The following is a 23,232-nucleotide window of genomic DNA, read 5'->3' as shown; positions in this document are numbered from 1 at the left end:
AATCACTGGTGCCCTCGCGCGGCAGTTTCAGAGCAATAGCAAGGAGGCCACACCAGCCCTTAGTTGGCCAGAACTGGAGAAGCACGAGTTGCATATCAAGATACTTTTCTGAAAAGACATGTTGTGAGGAGGGAAAGGAGTAGGGTGGTAACTAGGAAGGAATAAAGGTTCAGAGGAGAAGTTGGGAGACAGGCACGCGCCATGGTTGTACACTAATGGGAAAGATGCAGTAGAGAGGAGAAAAAGGGGACGCGGGAGAGGAGGATCCAGGAGCGGCAGTCTCCGAAGGTCACAGCGGGCAGGATCCCCGCACATGGTGGGGCAGGCCGTGGTGGGAGCAGGATGCTTCCTGCATGGTAACAGGTGAAGAGGCTTAGACTACAGGTGGACGCAGCTGCCTTTTAACAAGAATTTATAGAGCACCTATTATGTGCTAGGCAATGGCAGCATGGCAGAGAGACCAAAGTCCTTGTCTCCATGAAACTTTTATTCCACTGGGGATGGAGGAGGTGGACAAATAATAGCCAAATAAGTAAAAGATGTAGTATGTCAGATGACGCAAAGCACTGTCAGGACACGTAAAGCAGGGTCGTGGGGAAGGAGGGTATGGAACGGGGGGCGCTAGAGGGGGGTGAGGGCGGACGCAGTTCTCATGGACCAGACCCTTGATGTGCTTCTGTGAGTTGAACTCGTGGCTCTCAGACACATTTATTTTTCAAAATCAGATTAACTGTTTTCTTGTTCCCGCAGGCCGGGGTTTGTGGGGTACCTGTTCCCAGCCTGGCTTCCCAGGTGCCCCCTTCTGTGGGAACCCCAGGCTTGCCCCATCCAGTGCCTCTCCTTCAGAGCCCTCATCACAGGTTTTAGTCACACATCTCTTTATGTGATTATGTGATGAATGTATTTCTTGCCTAGAATCTCCAGGATCTCTCTCTGTTTTGGACAGTTGTCGTGCTGGTGCTAATAGACCCTTGTTTGCTGAATGAATGGAAAGTAAAACGACTATTTTCCATAAGCCACATCTTTAAGGATCTTGTTGTTTTATTATTGTATGATCACTTTGAAGTTATCATGCTTTACTTCGTGTAGCTGATATAGTAAATGACCTTTTTCAAAGCGGGTAAGGTATGTTTTTACGTCAACAGAGTATGTGAAATAGAGCTGTCCTCTAATTTAAATAATGTCTCCCCACCTGATTTTTTTTTTTTTATAGGACCAATGCCAAAGGCGCTCCCCTGAATATAAATAAGGTCTCAAACAGCCTGATTAATTTTGGAAGAAAGTTGATTTCTCCGGCAACAGCCCCAGGCGGTGCGGGTGGCCCTGTACCAGGAGGCAGTGGCGCTGCCTCCTCCCCGGCCGTGGTTCCCACCAGGACCTTAGCAGAGGCCCCCAGGCCTCCTCTGCAGCAGCAGCAGCAGCAGCAGCAGCAGAGGCTGATGAAGTCGGAAAGCATGCCAGTGCAGTTGAACAGAGGTAAGGGAAAACACCAGCAAATCTGAAGGAAACACTCCTGGGGTGGCCTGGATTTCCTCACCTGCCTGTGGCGAGTCACTGTCCTAGAAAGAGAAACTAGTGCAAAGCTTAATTTTTAAAAATCTGTTACATTAGATTCTTTTTAAATGGGAATATCAGCTACTGTCTTGTTCTTAAGAACATTTTATGAGGTAATTTGTTAAAGTACTTTTTTAACATTTAATACCTAGTCTGCTCACATTTGAGTCCTGGCGATGCCCACAGAGTATGGTGTGAACTGTCACAGCACAGAACTTGGTTGAGGTCAGTTGACCGAGATCTCTGCTGACTTGGTAGAGTGATGATTCTGGCAAGAAGAGCATCTGAGATAGGAAGGTCCGGTACCCTGGGCTCTACTAGTCATGGCTTTCATGCATGCAGTTGGTTGGAGGAAGCGGGTCACCAGGCTTGCAGTCCCTCTTCCAACTGCTTTACCTCTAAGAAACACACACTAGAGCCCAAAAGAGGGAAAAAGGCCAAACAGAATATCTCAGGCAGTAAGTGTGTGAGTCCCTGTGCTGAGAGTTAGAACCAGAGGGCATGAGATCCAGATGTCTCAGCTGACACGTGTGCACTGCTGCTGGGGTTGCCGGCGGCGGCTCTCCTGCTGCTGGGACTCAGGTAAGCGCCTCTCCAGTACTTCATCTCCCTCAGGTGTTCTGTTCATAAGAAAGTCATTCAGGATCTTACTCAGAACCTTTTTCTCTTACTTTCTCCTTATTTCCAAAGACATGTGAATTAAGTACGTCTGCTCATAGCTGATTAGAAACAGCAACATTTATTTTTAGTGGTGGGACTCTGCTGTCTATACTAGGGAAGCAAGAAATAGTAACATGATGGCAGAGAATCTACAAAGATCGATCCTAAGTCCTCACAAAGCATAGAGTCTGTGGTCAGTTAGTGTCAGAGCAAATACCCTCCTGACCCCTGGCTCATCCGTGCCTTAAAGGGGTCCCTGGATCATAGCCAAGTTCAATAACCGGTGTTAACAATAGTAATACTGAATCAGTAAGACCTTAAACCATGTTCCATATACTCTGTTTAAGAACATTGCATCCAAAATTATTAAAAAATTTAAACTATTGGTAGTTAAACTGGTAAACATAAGTTAAATGGACTCTTCTCCAGTGATAGAAAATCATGAGTTATTCAATAACAAGTTTGTGTTCTTCTGTTAGTTTCATCATATTTTCTATTGTCGCCTATATGAAGTCTTAGACTTTATGTGATTAGTATTTAAATTTCTATTAGAATATTCCATTTACCTTACATATGAAGATCTCATTTAAAATTACGGTCTTCTCTTTTTTAATGTAGAACTAGCACAAATGATTTAAAGAAAGGAGACTTCAGATCATTAACACATTGTAAATGTATTTTAATGCCAAGAGACATGCCCACTTCCAGGACGGAAATGAATGTTATTTTATATATTTCTTAATTGTACTGTTTTATTGTTCCAAACAAATATGATTTCAATATTGCTTTGATAACAAGCCGTCGTCAGTAGTAATTCTAACTGATGGCAGGCAAATGAGTCAGAGAATCTCTTAATGCCGTAGCTTAAATTTTCTGAGGAACCAAGCCAAATGACTATAGAAATATAAAGTTGTGTCTCTAAGGAAATGTCAAGTATTAATATCACAGTAAGTGAGAAAGGAAGTGCATGAGGATGGAACAATTGATGAAAACGAAGTCCCCAGTTCTAAGGAAACAACAGAGCACTTAAGCAGAGTATCTGGAACACGAGCGTCACTGGGGCATTGTGTAACTGATCCCTGCGCTGAACGAAAGTGGTGTTGTTTGCCAGCTCTCCTTTTTATTTCTGTTTGTTTTTGTCCTGTCAACCTACAGAAAGCTTGTCTGCCTTCTTAGTAAAGATAAATCATCCTGCTGATGCCCCTCCCTGCATAAAGTTTTAAATAAAATAGAGTAAAAGGAAGGAGAAAGGTTTATACCAGTGGACGCGAGGGTAGGTTGATCCCCTTCCTTCACTCACTCTCTGATGAACCACAGGCAGAATCCTAAAGCTTTCTGACCCTTTTCCTCACCTGGAAGTAAGAGGTTTGGACGGATCCCCGGGGAGCCTCGCAGCTCCCAGTTCCTTTGGTAAAATACACACTTGTTAACTCTTCTCCATCACTGGTTCTCTGTGCTGGTGTCTCCCACAAGTGTCCTGCTGAGCTGTCATGCTCACAGACCTGCAGGTGTGTCCCCTGGCCCTGGAAATGAGTGAGCACAGTGCCTTTTTTAGTGTACTCTGCTGGAAAGTTTGAAAGTTGTTTTGAGAAGTGGTTATTTATCCAGATGAAAATCCTCATGGCATTTTTATAGGTTAGTTAACTCTCAGTTATCTGTGCTTATATAGGGGAAGAGTTCTATGGAAAAGCCAACTTTCATGTGTCTGCTGCTTGAAATGCATTCTGCCGTTGCTGTCTTTGTTAGGGGGTGGGGTCCTGAGGGAGCACAGGTGAGCTTCAGTCATTTTCCTGGTGACATCCAATATTAAAATTAGCTTCAGTCTCTAAATATACAGTAATAGGTGATCTGGAAGCAGCAGAGTGAAATGGGTAGCAAGCATCAAATTGAAAATTTTCAAATGTACAAAAAATGAGGCACAGCATTTACCAGTGAATAGAGAGTTAACTATATTATGAAAATTCAGGACCTGAGAAGTTCCGCTAAAAATTGTTTATCCCTTGTTTGGAGTTTGTACCTATTTATAGATTTTGCTTCAGCTATAGGAGAATATAAATGCATGTACCGTTAATTGATAGGAATGGTCTAATTACAACCCAAAAATTTCCAGATGAGCTGGCTGTGCTGTTAAACATAATTGTTGCAAGTGGTCAAGGCACTGAGGGTTGTTATATAATTCAAAAGTTGATTTTTTTTACTATTGTGTAAAAGCTACAGGGAAAGCAAATCTGTTAATCATACGTTATCATACGTAGAAAATATGGTGCCTTTTAAGAAGGCTTGTTTTTCAGCTTGTTAATCTCAAAATAGCCCAGGGCTTCAGATGCTGATCTGTCCAGGGGATGACTCTGTTGACAGTGACTGGTTCATGTTGCACCTTGTCATCCGGGAAGAAAATCAAAGAACCAAAAAAATCTTCCTTCTCAATGGTTGTGTACCTCCAGTGCTTCGCAGTATTTTCTTTTCTTTCCTGTATTTTTAAAAGGCACTCCTTTCCCCCCCCCCCCTTTTCCTTTGTCTGTTTTTTGAATTTGAACACTTTTTATTTTAAGCATTTACTAGAGGTCCAATTTGTAAGTGAAATCTCGCCTATAATAAGTATATCAAGTTTAAAGGGTATGTAGTTCACAGATTTATTTTTACATGTTGACATTTATAAGTGCATGTGGGAACTTATGAAATCTTTTCAATACTTAATATGAAATTAGAACTTGTTTAGGTCTTTATCTTATCACTGAAGAAATTAGTTTCAAGTTCAGCTAAAAATAAATTTTGTCTGTTACAGGAGAAAATCAATTTCAAAAGAATGTTTACTTCTTAATAAAGGCATATAACTTACTTTTGGATAAAGAATTTTAAAAAAATAAGAAAATATAAAATCATGCTGTTATTTGTAGCATAATGAAATCTGCTCAGCAAAGTCTTTTGATGCTAAAGTTTCCTATACTTTAGACTAGTAGAAACTTGTTTTTTTCTTAAGAAAAACATGCACAAAAGCTTTTTAGGAAACACTTTTTAAAAATGAGTTCCTTTAAAAAATATTTTTTATTAATTTTTCTAAGATTGCATTGTATTTTCTGTTTCACTGTACTTTTCGTAATTAGGTTGATAAGTAAAAGTATTACAGCATTAAATATGAAAGAAAAGTTGATTTTTTTCCTCTTTATGAAATCTAATTATTTTTTCTTATGAAATCCAGGCGATGTAGTTACAGGAAGCGATGCTCAGGTTTCTGTTCCTGTCCAGACCCTAACTGACCTCCCAGGTACAGTTACCATGGCAACGTAGTATCTCTTTGCCTGCAGTACTGTCATTGCCTCCTCCCAAACTCCATTTTCCTTTTTGCCCACCTTCCTTTCATGCTGTTTATCGGTTCACTCCATCGTTCAGCCACTGAGTGGCACTGTTGTTTAGAACAAAAGTCCCCTCTCATGTCATGTGTTGATAACAAACCTGGCTAAGATGTGGGTTTTTTATTAAGTTTGCACTAGCCTCTTTCCTTGCAAAATACGATCACTCTAGATTTTGTGGTTATTTTAACACCATGTTTTATTTGGCAGCTCTTGCTGAGGTGTTCTTCTAGTTGTGCATAGGTGCTCTGTGACAGGATGTGACAAGTTAGTTCTTAGACATTTTCGATGCTGTGTGTATGCATATTATTGTATGTACCCAGAGGTACTTATTATATTTTACCTAGAAGAATTACAACTTGATTTTGAAATATGTTTTTAAGTACAGGTTTTGTACTGTGAATCGTATTCACAGAATTTAAGTTCAGTGTGACAAATCTCTATGTAGAGTAACTGGCAATGATTTAAAATAAAAATATAATATTTAGATATCATAACTGTGTGTTCAAAATCTAGAAAAAGTTTATTTTAGAAATACAAAGTAATAGTAATCCACATTCAGCACCTCCTGTGGAATTTAGAAACATATAAATATTTAATGTTGCTGCATTCATCTTTTATTATGTAATCTTTTAGATAAAAATATGCTATAGAGAGGAATTCTGTATTAAATGGAAGGCTAGACTAACTTCAAGAATCCTCCATTCAAATTCAGACTAAAAAGATAGCAGTATTAATTGAAATTTGTATCATGTCTTCCTTAATTTAAAATATCCACACAGTACAGCCATGCTGCTAGTATTAAAATGTTGTTCTAATAATGATATGTCTCCATAATATCTGTGCTTTTTAAATAAATTAACAGAAAATAATGTATTGTTATTAGGAAATCAGTGGTGTGTTGACTTACCGTCTTTAAAAAACATACTGTGGTGACAGAGGGGTGTGATCTCCTTCTATATATAGTCCTGCGTTTCACAGGTACGATTTCTGGCTGTGTTCTGGTAATTGAACCAGCTGACCTTTAGGGTTTTTCAAGCTGGGGGATTCCAGGAAAAGCTGCTGTTTACTGTTCTTGGTGTCAGTGAAGAGATGTGTATAATAAAAAGGGTGCAGTCGCATGGCCAGTAGAAGCGGCAAATCACCTCCAGATGATTTCTCTTTAGCTTTATTAGTTATTGAACCTAAATGAATATTAATGTGATCTTCCGATAGGGTGAGAATTCGTAGGATTTAAATTTGTTTCCGAAAATTAAAATCTGAGCCCCCCAGGCAACGTTTTTTTAATTTTTTTGGCCATGCCACGTGGCTTTCAGGATCTTAGTACCTCACCAGGGATCAACCTGTGCCCTTGGCAGTGAAAGCGTGGAGTCCTGACCACTGGACCACCAGGGAAGTCCCTCAAGCAACTTTTTAACCAGAGTTTTGTTATCCCAACGTGAGTTTGCTGCACAGTATATCTCTGCGTGTGGAAGCCCCACGGTTTTATACCTGTTAAAAGAGAGCGCTGAAGGCTGGCTTGCCTGTTCTGACTTCTGCTTCTGTGCTGTTGCTCAGTCCGTGTTTTCCTGCAGACTGGAGCCACGTGAACAATGTCGCTTTTTAAATAGACTCTTAAAGAAGGAGGTTGTATCATTTTGTTCAAATAACTTGTGTTATAGAAGTAGAATCATCTCATTCACTTATTCAACAAGTACTCATTGAGTGCCTACTGTGTGCTGAGCTCTGTTTTCATCCGTCTCTTGGCCTTTCTTCCAGCTTTAGCAGGCTGCTAGAGCATCCCCAGTGCTGTAGATGACCCAGGCAAGCCCACACAGTCAGGAATCAGCTTTTTTTCTGATAACCTGTTCCAAATTCCTGTGCCTGCCCTACTCCAGCAGAGACTGTATCAGTCTGACAGGGAAGAGTCCAGTGGCTTAATGAGACGTGAGGCCCAATTAACAGCATCCAATCTGTGATGAGACAGTGAGACGATACCTACCCGGATTTGGAGAAGTCACTGTGTGTTTTCCTCAACACATTTCCTGCAGAGTGTCAGAAAGCAAGGGGAAGTAGAAGTAAACCAAAATAGTTAGTGGTGGCAACAAAAAACTTTCTAACAATCTTTGCTTGATAGGGTCAGTAGTATTAAAAGTTGGAGAATGTCATCAGAGGTGCTAAACCCACAAGAGCAGATATACTTTTCATTTCAGGGAAATAAAACTATCATTTAGACTTTCCCAAGTGTCTTTTTTTCAAAGCAGTGGAACAAATTTCAATACGTAAATATCAATATTGTCAATGATTCTTTGATTGTGAATAGTCTTTTCTTCCCATGAGGTTTCATATCTGTGTCTTTGCCTTTTAACACAATAATTATATGGGTTTCAATTTTTTGAAGGAAATTCTGAATATAAAGTGAGATCTCACAATTTAGGTCAATAAATAATTTTTGGAAAAGTGTTGGAAAGTTCCATCTTATGTTTCTCAGTGTAGGCTGCAATCATAAAAAAAATGTGCCCCAGGAGAGTTCATTTTTTGACAACTCAAAGAGTTTCTTCAAAGTTATTTTTGGAAATGGTACATCTTCCCCCAGAAACTTTTTTCGAGAGATACTTAGGAATTATTAATTCATAAACTAAAAAACTTTAAAATATGGGGAGACAGACACATACACAGACATTATTTCCAAAGAGAATTTAGAATTTCCAACAACAGAAGTATATAAGTATTATCATATAATGGGCCCTTAGGAAAGAAATTTAGATTTCTTAAATTATTGCTAGAGGCAATTTTAAAATTTATATTTGTGTGTATGTATTTGTGTTACTGATATGAGTGTATACACGTAAATGTACACACATAGATATCATTATATAACATTTATCAGATTGTTTTTTTCTTTTCCATTGTGGTTTATTACAGGATATTTAGTTCCCTGTGCTATACAATAGAACCTTGTGTTTATCCATTCTTTGTATAATAGTTTGCATCTGCTAGTCCCAAACTCCCAATCCATCTCTCCCCTCCCCCACCCCGACCTTGGCAACCACAAGTCTCTTCTCTTTGTCCGTGGGTCTGTTTCTGTTTTCTTAGATAACTTCATTTGTGTCATATTTTAGATTCCACATATAAGTGATAGTCATATGGTATTTGCCTTTCTCTTTCTGACTGACTTCACTTAGTGTGATAATCTCTAGATCCATCCGGGTTGCTGCAAATGGCATTATTTCATTCTTTTTTATGGCTGAGCAGTCCACTTTATATATGTATCACATCTTTTTTATCCATTTATCTGTTGGTGGACATTTAGGTTGTTTCCATGTCTTGGCTATTGTAAATTGTGCTGTTATGAATATAGGCGTGCATGTATCAGGTTGTTGGTTTGTTTTTTTTTTTAATAAAAAAGGTTGAAAAAAGATCAAAAATCTCTCTGCCCAGATAACCACTGTTGACATGCTTAGGGTAAAACTAAAGTGCATATAATATTAGACAATCCCCAATTAATTAAAGGTATTACATGGGAAATAAAACAACCCCCTTATCTCCTCCCACTTCTTTCTGCCAGCCCCTCTCACTAAGGGTATCCACTGTTAAGTTTCTTATAATTCCTTCTAGGAAAAAAAAAAGTAGATTTTAAACTGAGGAGTAGCACGCGAGTCACATTAATGTGATAACAGCTTGTGTCTGGAGATGACTTCACTCTGTACCTTCAAGGTGAAAGTACTAACAGAAATGTCCCAGTGTGGGTGACAAGCAGCAAATGGGTAGAACAAAGAAGAGGGAAGTCAAATCAACTTGAGCAGGACATAGCCACATCAGGATAGAGAGCTTGCTCCTACCCACCAGGGTGAGGGAGGAGGCTGCAGAACTAAAAGGTTATCCTCATAGATGACCCAGTATTGGTCCTTCTGGGTGTTGTTGAGAACTGATAGTCCTGAAGTGAAACAAGTAGTTCCATTATGTTCAAATAATCGCTTTAAAAAGGCAGAGAAATATAGAATATGTAAAACAAACTTGGGGACGCATCACTTAGCTAGAAAATGCCTCTTTTGGGAACACTTATTCCAGAAGACATTGAATAAATGAGTTGTTTTTGGATTGAGAACAAGGTCAGAGTTTGCCCTCTGCTATCAAAAGACCTCATTCCACGTTCCTTTAATTGGAAGTCACGTTTCCTGCAGCCCTTTTTCGGGGAGCAGGATGTGTGCATCTCTGCCCAGTGTGGCTCTGGAGTCAGGCCTGGGTTAGATCCCTGCCCCGCCTTCCACCTTCCCTCCTTCCTCCATCATTGCCTTGCTGGATGGCCCAGGGAGGCTACTTTAACCTCTCATCTGTCAACAGAGAGAGAACAGCTGCTTCAGGGGCGGCCACGTGCCCCATCGTAAGGGTTTGAGGGCTGTCTCCTCAGGGGTGGCTATGATGGTGGCGTCATTATGTGTTTTCCGCAGGTGTCTCTTTGGTTTCCAGAATCGAATAGATAAAGGAACCAACTCAACACCTCTGTCTTGTCTTTGCTTAACAATGACTTCGGACAATCTGAAGCCCCGTGTTTGCACGCCAGCCCTGGATGCAGCAACACTCGACCTCTCTGGCAGGGCTAGAACCGGGTCTGTGTCAGAGGCTGCAGGTACAGCCTGCTTCCTTTCCCCTCTTGTGGTACCAAGATGTATGTTTTTAACGAGCAGACCTGAGCCCTCTTGCTGTCTGTCACTCAGGGCTGTGAGGTACCACAGTGTCACCAGGCAGGGGCCAGCTACATCCTGTCTTCTCCTGGGTCTCTGTGTGATGTCAAGGCAACCCCCTTCCTGTGGCCACAGCACCGGGCTTCCCAAAGGCTTTGCCTTTCCCAATCCTCTGAGCCAGGCCCCCCACCAGTGACCGCCAGTTGTCCCAGCCTCCTGAACATTTTGCCTTTGGTGTCCTGTGTCCAAATCCCCCACCTGGCCTCAGGTTTATGGGGGTTCTGCCCAACTATTCAGGAATACAGCCCAACCCCTTCTTGTTTCCCACTGAGTTTAATAAGAGAAAAGTCATGAAAATATTGTGCATGGGGCATAGTAGGAACTTAATAAATATTCTTCCCCTGCCTCCTTTCCTCTCTCCCAGGCACTCTGTGGTCAGGGCTCCCCACTGATGCCTGTGAAGCTCATTCAGTCAACCCAGGCTCTTGACAGATAACCTCCATCGACACGTAGCACATGGGACCCAGAACTTTTACTGACTGTTTCAGGGAAAGACCGAGAATGAAGGAGAGCTTTAATGTACCCAGACATGGCTGTATCTAGTCCAAGGAGTACCTTTGTACATGTTGGGAAAAGGTACATCCCTGTCCTGTGCAGACACATTTCACACCAGGGCGTACATCCGAGCCAGCAGGCACTCCCAGGTGTGGCATATGTGGTGGTTCTGGGCTCAGAGCCAGTTAGCCCAAGTCTGTGGGTGGTCACCGTGCAGTGCAGCTGGTGTAAGGACCGTCCAGCAGGAGAGCACCGGCAGACCTGTGCCCAGAGGACTGCCTGTGAACCCACCTGCTCTGGATTTGGAAGTGCTCAGCGTTCTGGTAATGGTCTGGGTCTGCCGAGTGCGTAGCAGATGCTGGGAGCCACACTGAACCCTTTACACATGTGCCCCACTTAGGGGACACACAGCTTGATATCAGCTGAGCTCAGACTCCAGCCCAGGTGTGTCTGACTCAGCATGTATTGGTTTGAGGAATTCTGCTTTGTAACTATCTCTCGAATCTACCACCCCAGCTTTAGTTGAAGCCCTTATAATCTCTTGCATGGGCCAGTGCAGGAGATGCCTTGTTCAGCCAAGCTCCTGTAATCCGGGCTACTTTCCTGCTTCAAATCTGTAATAACTCCCATCCTTACTGACAAGAGGAAGGCCAGACTCCTTTGTGTGAGAAGAAGCTGCTCTTCTTGGTCTGGCTGGCCCTATTTTTAGTGCCACACCTTTCCTCTTCCTTCCCTCCCCCAGAGCTTGAGGACCAAGAGAGGAAACAAGCTCACCTTTGGGGATACCAGCAACTTTTAGAAAGAATTTGATTCCCTCCCCTCCCCCCGCACTCACCCCCGCAACCCCCCTCAACCCCAAGAAAACCATTGACATAATCATCAGTGAAACAGAAGCACTCTGTTGGACTTAATCCTATTTTATTTACACTGGTATTGGTGTCTTTGTCAATTCCATATGGATGACAGGAAACTCCAAAGGATTAATCAGGCTTTGCTGAGCTAGGCGTTCCCAGTAGCCTAACTGCCTCGTAAACACTGTATTTTCTGCCAAAAAATGACCTTCCCTGAGCCACCACCCCCACCACTCCCCACTCTTCAGGTTTTAAGATTTAGCTCACGGCTCTGATGGCCTGAGACAGGGTTGGATGGTCCCTCTTTTGTGCTTCAGAGTCCTGCTGTTTACACTTCTGTGTTTGCTTTTATCACCTGGGGTTGTAGGTTCGTCAGTGTATGCACAAGTCTGTATTTACCTTGTGCAGCTATTTTAGGAGCCTCTCACAAGCTCCTGTCGTGGTCGTCCCCCCTTCCTCGGCGCTGGTCAGAGTTTCTAGAGACATTTTGTAAGATCAGTCTGCATAGGGCTTGTTCCCTGATGTTTGGTTATGAAAGAAAGTCTGTGCATGCCTGAGGTAGCTTGAGAATAGGTTTGTATTTAGTATATTCAAGAATGCCTTGCCATATAATTGTAAATAATTGTCTTGGGTCAGGACTTTGGAGGATTTGGGGTAGGAAGCTTTTGGGGGCGTGTCCTCAGGATCGATACCTGGGGAGTCAGAGAAGCAGCACTGAGCTTAGGGAGGGGTGAACGTCCTTGCAGTTGCTGCTGGGCCTTCTGGGGCTGGGGTGGCCCCTCACTTGTCTGTCTTGAGGTGAGGGGGCCCGCCTTTATCCTCTGTCAGCCCAAACCAGTCACTCCCCAGCGAAGGGGCATGATCTCGGGCACAGCAGCTGTCCTCAGGTGGGGGCTGTTTCCAGAGAGCAAGCCCTGAGAGCTGTCAGCAGCCCATACTCCCCGCGTCTGGTCCAGAAGCAGGAGTCTAGGCCGGGCTCCGCAGCAGTGTATTGTAAGCATGTCCTCTAGGAACGAGTGTCAAGTTTTGGTGCAGCACAAGAAATAAAATGTTGTTCCTCTCAGTTAAAAACTTTAAAAGGTTCATAGGGTATCAGGACCACTGTGCGACTTATGGGCTACAGGCATGTTGAGCATCCTGACTCCTCAGCTCAGGAGCTGTGCGGGTGAGGCCTGGGTGATAAAACGTCTCATCCGTTTACCCTGTGTTGTCCTGATCCGTGTGCGAGGCCTGGAAAGGGCGGGAAGTCTGAGGGTCCTTTCTTCTGTCTTCTTAAGGTCTAAGTGTTTGTGTTCCCAAAGGGCATAGAAATGTTAGCTAATTTCTGTAACTGAGGGGAAATGTATTTTGTATAGGGTTTTTATATGAGATATAGGCCAAGTAGTACTTTATTAAGACTACCACCAATTTGGAACTTGATCATTCAGAAATAAATTCTGATAAGAGCTGACTTAGTGTTATCTCTGAAAAGGTGGTTTGCTAAGGAGAATAACAGCTACAAAAGAAACTTAGGGAGAACAAGACACTTCCAAGTTCTTTCTGAATTGGATAACTGGATACTTATTCTCACACAGTAAATAACTGATGAACTGAGTTATTAAAGCAGGCATCCCAAAGGTTTCTCCTAGATAAGTCATTAGCTCATGATGTTGACTTTATGTAACAGCCTGCGTGTTGTGAAAAACTTTTGGAAATTTGGACTAAGTGGTTTGTACCTGCCCTGTTCAGTGTGATATCTGCTAACCACATGGGGCCTTGGAGCACTTGAAACATATGCTATTTTTTTTTTTCCATTTTGGAAGAAAAATGGGGGGAAAAGTTGTTATAGTCCACAAAATTCTTTTTCCAGCAGTATAATAAAATTTAAATGAATCTACCTGGAATTTTAGGTTAACTCAGAATCTGAACTATAATGTCAAATGTTCAGAGTCTAGAGATAAGTAGAGTATAATAATCAAAAAATGATAATGAGAATTTCCCACTATTTTGAGAGTTCTGTACATCAGAAGTCTGGTTCAGGTCTCACCAAGCTAGAACTATGGTGTCAGGAGGCTCTGGGGGAGAATCAGCTGTGCTGTTGGTAGAATTCACTCCCTTTGTGATTGCAGAACCAAGGTCCCCGTGTCCTCGCTGGCTGTCAGCTGAGGGCCAGTCCCAGCTCTAGAGGGTCCACCCTGACTCACATTCCCTCCTCCTGCTTCAAAGCCAACACCACCAGGTCAGCTCCCTTGCCTGCTTCAACTGCCTCCTTTTTCTTTAGTCACAGCTCTGACTCCTTCTGCTTCCTGTGTCACTGTGAGGACACGTGTTCACACTAGCCCACCATGATCACCCAGGATACTCGTCCCATCTCACCTGCAGAGTCTGTTTGCCACGTAAAGTAGCATATTCACAGGCTCTGGAGGTTAAAGGGCATAGGGGTCATATGGTACCTGTCATATATTATGGCTTTTGGGGGGAAGATATGAATGATCAAAATTGACCCAAGAAGAAGTAGAAAACTGTAATAGAGGAACTAACATAGAAAAAAATCCAAAGAGCCGCCATAGTAATACCTTTAAAAAGCCACCAGCTCAGAAAATGTTATAGGTGGAAGGTCTGAATTTTGAAGGGAGAGATGAATTCAGGTGTGTAAACTTAGAAAAAGATGGAAGTGTTTTCATTTCATTTTGTGAAAAAAGCCACGTTCTTGTGAATCAAAATTCTTTGGCTTCTGACATTTTGTTTTTTTCTGTGGACTTTTAAAAGTAATTTGAAACTCAAAGCTGAGCAAACATTTCTTTTGTTTTAGCTTTATCTTCCACCACCCCAAGGCAATAAAAACTTCCTAAGGAATAGAGTTCCAAGAAACAAAGAGAAAATTTTCATAAAAGGAAAAAGAAAAACCTCGGTTTATAGTAAACACTTAAATTGTTTCCCACTTTATCATCTTGGGTAAGAAATGCCTTCTTAAGTAGGACCCTAAAAACAGAAACCATAAAGGAAAATGTAGACATACACACACATATACACAAAGGGCTGTGTTCTAGAATTTAGGAGGAAGTCCCCTAAATCAGTTTTTAAAAATGAAAGTAACAGAGACAATTCACAGAGGACATTTGGATGGCCCACGTTAATATGTTAAGAGATATTTTTCAAAAGATACTCAGCCTCACTAGTTATCAGGAAACTTCAAGCTAGCATAATGAAGTCCTCCTTACATCAGATTAACCAAATAAATAAAGATATAATACATCATGTTACATTTATACTTATATATAAATATGTGTGTTGATTTCAACGTATATATGTTGAAATCCTAGGAGAAGGCAATTTAGAATCTAAATTTAAAATTGTACATACCATGAGACATAGCAGTTCCATGTATATAAATTTATCTTATAGAAGGAGCCAGCTGTACCTAAGATGTACCTCTCTGGAGTGTTGTCATTTTGTTTGTAAAGGCAAAAAATTAGAAAAATTCTAACTATTCAGGAGTGCTACAAAATTCTTTTCTTCACATTCTTTAAAAGGGGTAAGGCAGATTTTTATATAAATCAAAGGCAAATTTTCATGACCAAGTAAAGTCCAAAAAACAAGCTACAGAGGGATGTACTTTTGGAATAACAGAATAAGGATCTCTGAAAAATCTGTTTCTCCATAAAAGTAACAAGAAGAATGACAGGAATGCCAAAATCAACTTGTTCAGAACTCTGAAAATTAATCAAAGGATTGAGTCAATTTGAGAACCATGTATTCAAGAAAAAAGATGGCTGAATCTCAATAATAACAGCATGCTTTGTAACATTTTAACTTTCCGTTTCCACTCCTTCTCCCTAGCTGTGCCATACCCTTTGATAACCAACAGCCTCCCACCCACTGGAGGATAAAGAATGAATTTGGAGCACCCTAAAAGTCCCATCCCCAGTAAACGGTCACTAGTTGACCTGTCCAGAAGCTCCCTCAAAAAACCTCTTTCTTAGGGCTTGTCTTTATTGGACTTTAATCGGAACTTGCTAAGGGAGAAACCCTATCCACAGAGCATCCATTGAAAATAATCAGTGGCAGTTACTTAACATCACAGCTGCCCAAGGCAGAGATGGAGCAAACAAGAGGCTAACCGGAAACTTAACAGGAAAATTAGAGGCAGGCACAAAACTTAAAAAGGAGAATCTAAGGAATGAGATGTCCACTGGGTTTTGAAAAGCTCCAGCATGTTCCTGGGGATGCAGAAGGCCCCACACATGCAGGATCACGCACATGCCCAGGGAAGACTTAAGAAGGGTTTAATCTGTCAGCTCTGGATGAACTTGCGGCTCTCCATAGGCAAGAATGAAGAGTAGAGCAGAGTTGTGAACTGCCTGCTGAGTACTGAAGGCACGTCTGAACACACCTGCACAGAGCCTGCAGCAGAGGCTCAGAGACTTACTGGTCAAGGCATTTAAGGAAAGGAAATTTCTGTCCCCTAACTCACCACTAAGCTAACCGAGCAGAGGCTTCAGGGGCACTCAGTAGCAAAGAGTATAGACTTTACAGAATTAGTTTAGGGAAGTCACACACACAAGCAAGAAAAACAAACCTGGGGGTTGGGGTACGATCTAATTTGCAGAGTTGCCACATTATTTCATTAAAATGTCCAGTTTTCAATAGAAAATCTGAGACATATAAAGAAACAGGAAAGTGTGGCCCATATTATAGGAAATAAAGTAGTCAATACAAACTGCCTCTGAGGAAGCAGGTACTTACTTGGCTTACTAGATCAGTAAGCTACTAAGTCAGCTATTTTAAATATCTTGGAAAAGCAGAAGGAAGCTGTCTGAAGATCTAAAGGAATGTATGAGACCAGTGTCTCACCAAATAGGGAATATCAATAAAGAGATAGGAATTTTTCTTAAAGAATCAAATAGACATTCTGAAATTGAAATACAGTAACTAAAATGAATATTTCACTACAGAGGGTCAATAGCAGATTTGAACTAACAGAAGAAAGAATCGTAACTTGAAGATATGTCAGTTGAGATAGTCTGGTCTGAAAAGCAGAAAGCCAAAAGAATGAAAGAAAATGAACAGAGTCCCAAAGACTTCCAGAATACCGTCAAATATACCAACAGACAGGTGATGGGAATTCTAGGAGAGAAGAGGGAGAAAGGTGCAGAAGGAATATCTAAAGAAATGCTGGCTGAAATATTCCACAGCTTTATGAAAAACATTAGTCTGTATATCCAAGAAGCTCAGTTAACTCCAAACAAGGTAAGCTCAAAGAGATCCACACCTAGACACATCATGGACAAACTGCTAAAAGCCAACAACAAAGAATCTTGAAAGCAGAAAGAGAAAATCGATTCATCGTATACAAGGGAACCTCAATAAGATTAATAGCTGATTTCTCATAAAAAAATCATGGAGTCCACAGAAGGCAGTAGGATGATATATTCAATAATTCTATATGTAGTAAAACTATTCTTCATAAAGAAAGGAGAAATTAAGACACTCACGTATAAACAAAAACAGAATTCAATGCTAGCAAAGCTGCCCTATAAGATATAATAAATGGAGTCCTTTGGGCTGAAATGAAAGGTTATTATAAATTAATTCAAATCCGCACAAAGAAAAAGAGCACTGATAAAGGTAACTGTGTAGGTTACCTTAAAATATATAAAATACAGTATAAATGTTTTGTTTATATCTTATATTGTTAAGATAGCAATACTACGCAAATTGATCTACGTAGTCATCACAATCACTATCAAAATCTTGGATATCTTTTTGGGAAAAATTGGAAATGCAAAAATGGCATTTCCGCCCCCCCCACTGGTAAAAACAGTGTTGAAAAAGAACAAAATTGGAGAACTCAGACTCCTTGATTTCAAAACTTAATAATAGCTGTAGTAAACAAGACAGTGTGGTGCTGTCATAAAGATAGGCATGTGTGTATACATGGAATAGAGTTGACAGCATAGAAATAAACCCTTACATTTGTGGTAAGTTGATTTTCAGCAAGGGTACCAAGTACATTCAATGGGGAAATGATAGTCTTTCCTAGAAATAGTACTGGGAAAACTGGATCTCTGCATGAAAAAGAACGTAGTTGAACTGCTTCCACATGTTATATACAAAAATTAGCATTAAAATGGACCATAGACTTAAATGCAAGAGCTAAAACAATAACCCTCTTAGAAGAAAATATAGGAGTAAACCTTTGTGATGAGGCAATGTCTTCTTAGACATGACACCAACAACACAAGCAACAAAAGAAAAAATAGATAAATGGTACTTCATCAAAATTAAGAACTTTTTGGCTTGAAAGGATACCATTAAGAAAGTGAAAAGACAGTGCACAGAATGGGAGAAATTTTGCAAATCATATATCTGAAAAGGAACTTGTACCCAGAATATATGAAGACTCCTTACAGCTCAACAATAAAAAGACAAATAACAAATGTTTAAAATGGACAAAAGATTTGAATAGACATTTCTCCACAGAAGATGTACCAGTGTCTAATAAGGACATGAACTCAACATTATTAGTTGTTTGCATTGGTAACAAGCAAATAAAAACCATGATGAGATACCACTTCATACTATGTGTTGACAAGGATGTAGAGAAACTGGAACCCTTATACGATGCTGATGGAAATGTTAAAATGGTGTCACTATTTTCACAACTAGTTTGGCAGCTTCTCAAAATGTTACACATAGACTTACCGTATTGACCCAGCAGTTTTACTAATAGGTACTGACCCAAGAGAAATGAAAACAGATGTCCACACAAAATGTTATACATGACTGTTTATATTACCATTATTCATAGCCAAGAAATGGATACAAGCTAAATGTCCAACAGCTGACGAGCTGATAAGCAAAATATGGTGTCCATGCAATAGCATATTATTTGGCAATAAAAAGGAGTGAAGTACTGACACAGGCTACAGCATGAATGTATCTTGAAAACATTGTGCCAACTGAAAGAAGCCAGTCACCAAAGATCATATACTGTATAATTCCATCTATATAACGTGCAGAAAAGGCAGAACCATAAAGACAGGAAGTAGATTAATGCTTGCCAGGGGCTATGGAGAGGAGCTGCTAATTGGCCGGGCACAAGATTTCTTTTTTGGATGACACAATGTTCTAAAATTAGAACCTCTGTGAATATACTAAAACCACTGAATTATACTTTTAAAAGGTAAGCTTTATGGTATATGAATTATATCTCAATGAATGTTATTTTTTTATAAAGGCAATTTTCACATTTAATCTATTTACAGTAAAAATGTATTTACAAATTAGTGGCATAATTTTAAGAAGAGAAAATGAATAGGTGGTTCCTGAGGTCTTTTTCAGCTCCAGGGTTCTAGGACCCTCTACTGCTGAGCTCACTGCCATGAAGTATAGCCCAGGGAAGTTAAGACCTAGAGCCCGCAGGTGGGTGAGAGACAGATGGAGGCAGAGGAGGGAAGAAGAGAAGGTGCGGGTGGCACTTTGACAGTCTAGACCCTGAAGTCAGCATCAGATGCTTCTAAAGCTGGGGACTCTGCTGCCCCTCCTTTCCCAACCTCAGGACCACCTCTGCTCTTCTTCAAGGCTCAGCTCTGACATCACCCACTGCAGATGGGCTTCTCCAGGAACCAGACCCTGAGACAGTTAGAAGTACCAAAGGTTTATTGGAGACTAACATCTGTGAAGGGGAAAGAGGAGGGAATAGAACTGAGAGGCGGGGGGTGTCATCAGACTGTGATGCAGACCTCACGGAAGTTCTGGAGGTGCAGCAGGAAGCCCTGAGGCCGAGTTGCTCGGAGAGGAGCCCTGTGTCCAGTGGAGACAGGTCGGCCCTTTACTGCAGGTCTCTAGCCGGCAGTCATACGTGAAAAACTGACTTTATGAAAATAACGGCTTCATTAGGTATAATTCATATGCCATCAAATTTACCTTTTTTCTGTGTACCATTCAGTGATTTTTAGTGTACTCACAGATACTCAGTAGCACCACTACCTAATTTTAGAACATTTGGAGTTAAACTTCACCCCTCTCTTCCCCTCATACCCCTAATGGATTTGTCGGTAAAGCCAGTCAGTTTTGTGTAGAATCTGACCGCTTCTCACCACCAAGCCATGATCATTCTGCTGACTTCGATTTTTGTAGTGGCAAAAAGTGTTTCCCCACTTTTTTTGCTCTCTCCCTCCCCTAAACTATTCCCAACGCAGCAGTCAGAGGGATCCTTTGAAAATTGACTCAAATTATGTCACTCCCTTGCTCAAATCCTCTAGCAGCTTCCACCGGCTTCCCTTCTCAGAGTAAAAGCACCAAAATTATCTCCAGATCCCCACCTGACATGATGCCCCACTGGCTCCCAGACCTCATCTGCTCCCCCTGTTCTTAGCTTTAGCCACACTCGCTACTCTGCTGTTCCCTGAAACCACCGAGGTCCTGCTTGGGGCCTTGGCACGTGCGCTTCCTTCATATTACTGCAAAGCTGGTATTTTACCATCTTCAAGTTTTTGCCCAAATGACCTGCACCTCAGTTCTCAGTGACGCCTTCCCTGACCATCCCATCTCAAACTGCACACCTTCCTCACACACTGACCATCCCCTTTCCTGCTTTGTTCTTCCCACAGTGTTGACTACCATCTAAAATTATATAAATGTTATGAATGTCTGTGTCTGTCTCCCATCACTAGAAACTGAACTCCTTGAGGGACTGGACTTTTGACGTTTTAGTTTCCACTGTCTTCCTGTGCCCCTAAGTGTCTGGCACTTACTAGGTCCTTAGTTACAATGGGTGAGTGAATGAATACACACCAGGTGCTGCGCCAGGTCCTTAAGTCCCCATCACAGCCTTCCAGAAATGCCTCCATTGTATGAGTCACACCTGTGCCGGTCTGGCTGCAGCCAGTTCCGTTCACCCGTCTTCTGCACCATGCCACCCTCCCCGCAGGGCTCCCAGAGCTCTTGCTCCTGTCTGAGGAAGCTTCATGGCTCCAGAGCCTCTCAGTGAAAAAGGCACTGCAGGGAGCCACAGATGCACCCACTCTGACGGGGGACCAATCTCGGATGCAGCCCTGTGAGCTAGCACCTTGTCCCATGTCAGGTGCTTCTGCTGTGGGCTGGGGATAGCGGCGTATCTGTTCTGCAATTAATGGAAAGGAAAGAGGCACTTGTGAAAAACTGGTGAAGGATTTAGTTTGGTTTTTTTTTTATGTTAGTAGTATAATGTGCCGTTTAGTCGTTTCTGGCTTCTTTTATTAAGGATGATTCCATTAGTGAGGGAAAGTCCAGTCACTTAACCTATGATTTCTGAAAATTGGACTTTTTTGTCTTTCATATGTATACCACACTTGGACCATTGTAGTTTAAAAATTCATAGAAAACTATAGCAGTACTTCATTGTTTTAAAAAATCAGCAGCTATTTTGATACATAAATATGCATGTATCTTAACACTCCACAGCGTCATTATGTTGATAGTGTGAATAAAGAAGTATCATAATTGATCATTTATTAAAAGCAGTAAATTCAGTAGCAGTGAAAGAGTCTGGTGTTTCATTATTACTACTTAATTTTTCTTATAGGACAAAGTTCTAAAAACATCAGTTCGTCTCCAAGCATTGAAAGTTTACCTGGAGGAAGAGAGTTCACTGGCTCCCCACCTTCATCTGCTACTAAAAAGGATTCCTTCTTCAGCAACATATCCCGTTCACGCTCGCACAGCAAAACTATGGGCAGAAAAGAATCTGTAAGTATTTTAAGGACAGTTTTCTTTTTATCTTTAATTTTCTCTAGAATGCTGCATTTGTGAAGCCTCTTTTCATGCCTAGTTTTATAGTTCTTAAAATTTTTATGGACTAAAATGAACTATTCCATCAAAAATATTTTTATTATTTAGTAATATTTTAAGTCTCTAATCTGTATTATACTGAGGTTTGGGCAGGGGGAAGTAGCATCAATTAAAATAAGTTGAATCCCAAATCTTCATCCTTTTTTCCCCTACAAATGCCTTTGTCAATGGCTGTGTTGTCTTCTAAAATGCTAACAAATAGCATTATACCAAGCCATAGAATAAGACACTTAAACTAAGCTGTTTTTTCAGTTTTAAGTATTTCTTGAAAATTAAAAATAGTTATTTTACCAGCTGTTTTTAAAAGTTATACAAATTGCATTTAAAAAATGGTATATTGATAGCTGCTAAGATCCTTTATATGCATTACTCAAAAGGCTATAGCTAAAACATAGCAACTACTTACAAAATATGGTTGTTTCTGAAAAAATTTTTGTTACCTTCACAAGAAATAAAACATTTAGTCACATTTTGTAGCTAGTTCAATACAATATTCTAATATGAAGAATTCATCTGCCCACTGGAAGAGGATGTAACTGTAAGGTCTTACAGGAAAGGATCTAGCTGTTGCTGAAGTAGTGCTGAGACTGGGGAGAGCTGGTGGGGGGGGTGCTGTAAAACCTTTGGGGGGTCATTATTTACGGTACATAGACTGGATAACAGCATGGTATCTATCTGTGTGACTGTATGCCCCTCAGCTTCCTGGTGCGTCCCCTGCCTCATCTGCAATTTAAACAGCTCACTTTGCTCTCTGAAGGGAAGAGCTCACCGCATACCCTCTTGGGGTGCTTTCCATGTGCAGGAACCGTGATTCTCTAATTTGTAGAGCGGGATGGAACTTTCATTTGGAAATGGCAGCTTTAATGCAAGCGGTTAGCTCCACTCCCTCCTAAACTCCACTCCAAGAACAGTTAAGGTCATTAGAGATAACCCTGGAGGAGTAAGGAAACAGGAGGGAAGACAACAGCAAGGAGATTTTTGTTACTTGGAAGCAGATGTTAAGTGGAAACCAACTTAGCAGCCTAAGAAAGCTGAACACTAAGCCAGCAGTAGGGAAAACCAAGAAGCAACTTGAGTGACGTGGAAAAACCCTCTATAAGCTCAGGAACTGGAAACAGGGTGAAGGTGGAGCTGAAGACATGAGGGCTAGTTAAAAGTTTCTTCAAGAAGCAGAGAGATGCCCTTCCTCACTCTGGCAGAAGACTGGAGGTTTAATTCTCTGGAAAGAATGCGGCAGAATGTCTCTGGACTGAGCAAGGTCAGGAATATTCGAGTAGGGACCACCCTCCTGGAAAGGGATGTTGATTACATTTAAATACTGAATTGCGATCCCAAGTCCTGACCCCACTTGCTTCCCAGAACACCAGTAAGTATATCCCTTCAGGCGGGGGATTGGGAGGATTTTCTCTAGGCAGAAGTCACAAATTAAAACACACACACACACACACTGACACACACACACACACACACACACACACACACACACACACACACACACACACACACACACACACACTGACCTTAGGGGTTCTCCAGGGAAACAGCCAGTTCACTTTACAGTGAACTCAACCATCTAAGCACAGAACTTTCTCTTAGCTTGTAGTTAGTTCACATTGTTTTATATGAACAAGACAACCAAGGGTCACCAGATACTGGAGGAGAGCATCTAATAGTGACAGACAGACAGAAACAAATAGAAAAAACGCAGCTGGGAAGAACTAAGTCTTTGCAGGAGAACGCTTCAGAAAAAATATCCGGAGAGTAACAACAACAAAAGCTATTAAA

General features: G+C 41.2%; 1 protein-coding gene across 16 annotated transcripts in view; it reads left to right on the top strand.

Annotated features, from left to right (window-relative positions):
* TBC1D5 (TBC1 domain family member 5) overlaps nucleotides 1–23,232 on the top strand; it is a 556,466-nt gene that overhangs the window by 483,452 nt on the left and 49,782 nt on the right. For 15 of the 16 annotated variants that reach the window (XM_057739461.1, XM_057739464.1, XM_057739462.1 and 12 more), the window contains 3 exons: nucleotides 1,214–1,476; nucleotides 5,414–5,479; nucleotides 21,182–21,345. In XM_057739461.1, the coding sequence (XP_057595444.1) occupies nucleotides 1,214–1,476; nucleotides 5,414–5,479; nucleotides 21,182–21,345 (493 nt within the window). The remainder of the gene's footprint in view (nucleotides 1–1,213; nucleotides 1,477–5,413; nucleotides 5,480–21,181; nucleotides 21,346–23,232) is intronic. The other variant, XM_057739467.1, reaches the window with a different exon arrangement.

Source organism: Hippopotamus amphibius, chromosome 6, assembly GCF_030028045.1.
Source record: "Hippopotamus amphibius kiboko isolate mHipAmp2 chromosome 6, mHipAmp2.hap2, whole genome shotgun sequence".
Lineage (NCBI taxonomy): Eukaryota > Metazoa > Chordata > Mammalia > Artiodactyla > Hippopotamidae > Hippopotamus > Hippopotamus amphibius.
The sequence above is the reverse complement of the archived record's forward strand: the minus strand, read 5'-3'. Positions and strand labels throughout refer to the sequence as shown.